The 4,636-nt window shown below is 29.7% G+C and overlaps 1 protein-coding gene across 1 annotated transcript; it reads left to right on the top strand.

The window, feature by feature from the left end:
- The first annotated feature begins 402 nt into the window (after positions 1-402).
- On the top strand, positions 403-4,044 carry LOC121121719 (uncharacterized). Its single transcript, XM_040716691.2, has 6 exons — positions 403-458; positions 1,425-1,697; positions 1,754-2,359; positions 2,422-2,601; positions 2,664-3,018; positions 3,093-4,044. Exons 2-6 carry the CDS (start codon positions 1,452-1,454, stop codon positions 3,350-3,352), a joined length of 1,647 nt encoding a protein of 548 aa, XP_040572625.1. The 5' UTR covers positions 403-458; positions 1,425-1,451; the 3' UTR covers positions 3,353-4,044.
- The last annotated feature ends 592 nt before the right edge of the window (positions 4,045-4,636 follow it).

Here is a 4,636-nt window from a genome sequence, read left to right as displayed (position 1 = left end):
TTTGTTTGAAAAACAAGTTTTTCCTGTAATATTAAAAGGAATCATTTAAGAACGTATACGCTTCAAATAAACTTTGACAAACATATTTTAGGTTTAGTTAGACAACTGATTGTAAATACAAGAGACGTGATCATAGCATATTTAGAAGCAAGTTAAGAACGTAAAATCGAAGAATAATTATTCAGAAATATAAAAAGTGGTTGAGAGAAGTGTCAAAAAAAAAAATGTGAACAGTAATTAACATAAGTGTATTAATAGGAGCAAAAGGTAAACCAATTTTTGAACTAGACCCCCTCGAAGTAAGCGATAGGCCCTGTAAATGTCATGATTTTATGATACTCTTAAAAATCGAAATTTAATTATCATACATAATTTATAATTATGTTCACTGTGTAGATCAGACCAGTGGTGCAGAGTCGCACGTTTTTCACAGGGGATCCAGTGATTTAAAGTTAAAGGTTAGAAGAATCTCTAGTATCGTACTTAAAAAAAATAATTATTTGACTTACTTTTTCAGAATTTGAAAATAAAATACAGATCCTTGTATTCTTTTGTTTATGTAGCCTTTATTAAATGATTGATTAAAAATTTTACATTTAGTGGTTGTTTTTTTTTGTTCTTTTTTTTAATAGTTATATACTTTTTTAAAGGTGAATTCTATTAATTTTTTTTCTGACCCTTATTTAAAAATAGGAATTATATGTAGTACGTCTAAAATAAGTAATTAATGTTTTGCAATATGTGATCACCACCTAGTGTTTAAAATTTAAAAAAGGACCATATCTAGCTGATTTTTAAAATTATTTTTTTGGAATTGTAATTTTAACAGCATACATCCCATTTTTAAATATGCTTTCACATAATTCAACCAAGGGTATATTGTATTTCTTGAAATATAATGTAAAAATACTAATAAATCAATTGGGTGATTCAAATATAAGTACTCAATAGAATATATGATTATTTTACCATGAAATAGACCAGAATGATTTACCTACGCCATTCAAAATTATGTAAATAATGAAAGAGATAAATACATACTGATGAGTTAAACCTGTTAAATATAGGTTCAGTTACAGTATTCATAATAAAGCATATTTCTTCATGAATATTTTACGTAATTGGCGGAAAAAGAAATAACTCATTGGAGCACAGTTCCAACAACGTCATAACATACCGAGAACATATAAAACTTCAATTCAATGTATGTATATTCTTCAGTTGCAATTAAAGAGCTTTAAGTTCTATTACTTAATAGTTATTGCGAGAATTTTTTTTAATGATATATAAATATTTGTTTTTGTAGACTTTTGTAGGAACTTTTTCCCAGAAATTAAAGTATTCAATTAATCGTATATCATTTTTGAAAAAAAAAAAAAGTAATTGATAAGAAAACTTTAATCTCTAAAAAATTTTACATGTAGACATTGAGTGAAAAGGATCACAACAGCATGGGTAATCTTCAGTCTTCCAAGATTAATGAAAACAAAATTTTAACGTCGCAAAATGATTTTGACGATTCTGTGGTTCTTGAATACAATCAAAACATTACGTCTTATTTTATTGATTCTATGAAGAAATATATGACTAAAAACTCAAATAAGGAATTCTTAGTCAATTGTGGCAAAAAGTACTTCCCTGGGGAGACAACATCAGAAGGTCCAGAATCCGTTTCAATCCTAGACTTTATCGAAAAAGTAAGACGAATTCCTTTATTAGAGTCATATTTAACAAAATCAATATTTAAATCAAGGTACCTAAATTTGCTAAATATCTCTATGAAAATGGTCTTCGTAAGGGAGATGTTGTACATATCATTATTGGAAACAGAGGTGATGTATATATTCCCGTGCATGCAACACTATTATGCCAAGGAGTCGTGAGCATATCCGTGGACAATATAAGTACAGAAACTCTATTGAGTGAAGTCCAAGAGACTCAAGCAAAGTTCGTAATTTGTACGAATCGGACCTATTATAAAGTCAAAGATTTGAGTTCTATAATCATTAACTTAGACACTCAGCTCCATGCTATTCTTGAGATTGATATGTCAACACAAACTCAAATTCCCGAGCAGATAGAATTTGACTTACAAACCTTGGCTGTTATACTTTGGACATCCGGTACAACTGGAAAACCAAAAGGCATTCAATTGAATATGGTCTCTCTCTGGAACCTACTTTTTCTCTCCCCAAAGACTGATGGAAATATGCTTATAACGTGCAACTTTGCCCATGTCAGTGGATTCAATTATTCTTGCTTTTGGTCAATTAATTTTGACGTTTGCACCTTTCATTTTATCTCACCAGAGGATGTTACTTCACTTGGAGTTGAAAAAATAATCTTCACACTTTCTCAGGTTGGAATACGACGTAGATAAAGTGTTTCAAATTTCAAAATGAACTTTTCTGTAACTTTCAGATTCCGTTTACTACGATCGTGGTGTCAGCGTCCCATATCGTCTACATTGCTGAAAAAATAGTGAATGATCAGATTGAATATTCTTCTAATTTCGATGAAGTGAAAAATATATGTCCAGCTGGAGCACATACCTATCCTGGAATAAGTGATGATTTGAGAAAACTATTTCGTAATTTGGAGGTAAAAATTATAATTGTTGTATGTGAATACATTTTTAATTTAAAAATCTTACAAACCAACAGAATGTACCTAATTTGTATGCCATGACAGAGTCTGGAGGACTTATATTAATTTCAAAGGACCAAAGAAGTAATGGAGGAGTTGTTGGCAATATGGAAGTCTACATAAGAGATATTCACTCAGGAGAGAGACTCGGCCCAAATACATCAGGCGAGTTAATTTATCGTAATCCAGATAAACCAACATTAGGTTATTTAAATCGTCCTGATGAAACTAAGAAATTCTTCCTTGATGACGGTTGGTGTTGCTCTGGTGATATGTTCCATTATAACGATCATGGGGAGCTTTTCTATGAGGGTCGAATTAAAGAGATGCTTAAATCAAATGGAAGTCATGTGTATCCTATTGAGATAGAGAGTATGTTAATTTTATATATTCATTCCAAATTCAAGCCTTCCCTTATGTCATTTTTTCCTCTGATCCTTTAATAGCCATAATTCAATCCATGAATAGCAACATCATTGAGGCTGGACTATTTTCTAAGACAGAAAAAATACAAACTATCTTGGGTGGAATAGTCGTAATCAAAAAAGGTTATCGAATAGATCCCGAAGAAATTCGTCAATTTGTTAACGATAGAATTGATGATTATAAGCATTTAGAGATCATCATCCTTACATATGAACCATTACCAAGAAATCCGAATGGAAAGCTTTTGAGAAACGATATTAATAAACTTGCTTGCTCCTAGATTTCCTATCAAACAAGAAACTATTTTCATGAAAAAACATTATCTATAGAATGAATTCAGTATTAAAACTCCATAATGAAAATGAGCCACGGGATGATCATTATGTAAAGTAAAAAAGTTTCAGCAACACCCACTTACATTGATTATAATCAAATATCTAAATAATATAAATTATGTATGAGTAGAAATATTTGTCCCTGCATATTTTATCAATATGTATAATTGACCTGAGTCGAGAACTCAACATATTATTTTCACGTTAATTTGTTATCCAAATAAATACTTTTTGTCAATGATCATCATGAAAAGTAGGGGGGGGAGGGAACTGCAACACCCCAAAACACTTTTTAGTCGTATGGTTAGAAAATATTACTACATTAATATTAATGAATTAACCAAGTGAATACTTGATGAATAGGAAATCATTAAAATAAAGATTCAATGATATCATAGATAAATGGGAAAAGTAATAGTCAATATTTATAAAAACAAATTGACAGGAAGGTTTTATTTTAATCATTATACTGTGTTTTATATCTATTTATAACTTATTTTCAAATTTAGGATTAACTTATGAAGGTATATTTGTTTTATAGTAGTGGTGCCTTTAAGATTAAATTGGATTTTACTAATATTAACCTATTCAAAGGTAAATGAAATGAAATATATTTAAACTTTTGGTGTATATGTTATACGTACGGGTTGTTGTATTAAATTGAAGTTTTTATGATCTGGGGGCGACTGTGTCGCTTGCAAATGCTCCGGAGGTATGAATAAAATAACAAAAAAAAACGAACAAAATAACTAAGAGACGTTTCAGGATTAAACGAGCTATTGTTTCGTATTAATTGATAGATCTGATCATTCCTATAGCTAGATTAATACATAATATGCATGTTCATAATAAAGGATTGATCAATGTGTGCAATGAATGTGATAGCTCTGAGCCAAGGTTGTCGCTAGGATTGTTCTTTGGTGTTGAATTATTATTATTTTTATAGAATACATTTAATTTTCTAATTTCCTGACGGTCATTTTTTGGACACAAATAATCCAGTAAGAGGGTTGGATCACATGTCCAGAACTCATAGGGATTGGTTGTGGTATGATATAAGTAATATTTTAAAATAATTGATTTCTTCCACATTTCGGTAACTTTTGAGATTATATTAAAAGTATCTATACTTTTAATTAAACTAAAGATTGTTTAAGACAAACTTGATTAATGTTTATTCAATTAAGTATATCAAATGAATTTATGTATATACATATACATTCTTATCA

Source organism: Lepeophtheirus salmonis, chromosome 7 (assembly GCF_016086655.4).
Source record: "Lepeophtheirus salmonis chromosome 7, UVic_Lsal_1.4, whole genome shotgun sequence".
Classification (NCBI taxonomy): domain Eukaryota; kingdom Metazoa; phylum Arthropoda; class Copepoda; order Siphonostomatoida; family Caligidae; genus Lepeophtheirus; species Lepeophtheirus salmonis.
The sequence above is the reverse complement of the archived record's forward strand: the minus strand, read 5'-3'. Positions and strand labels throughout refer to the sequence as shown.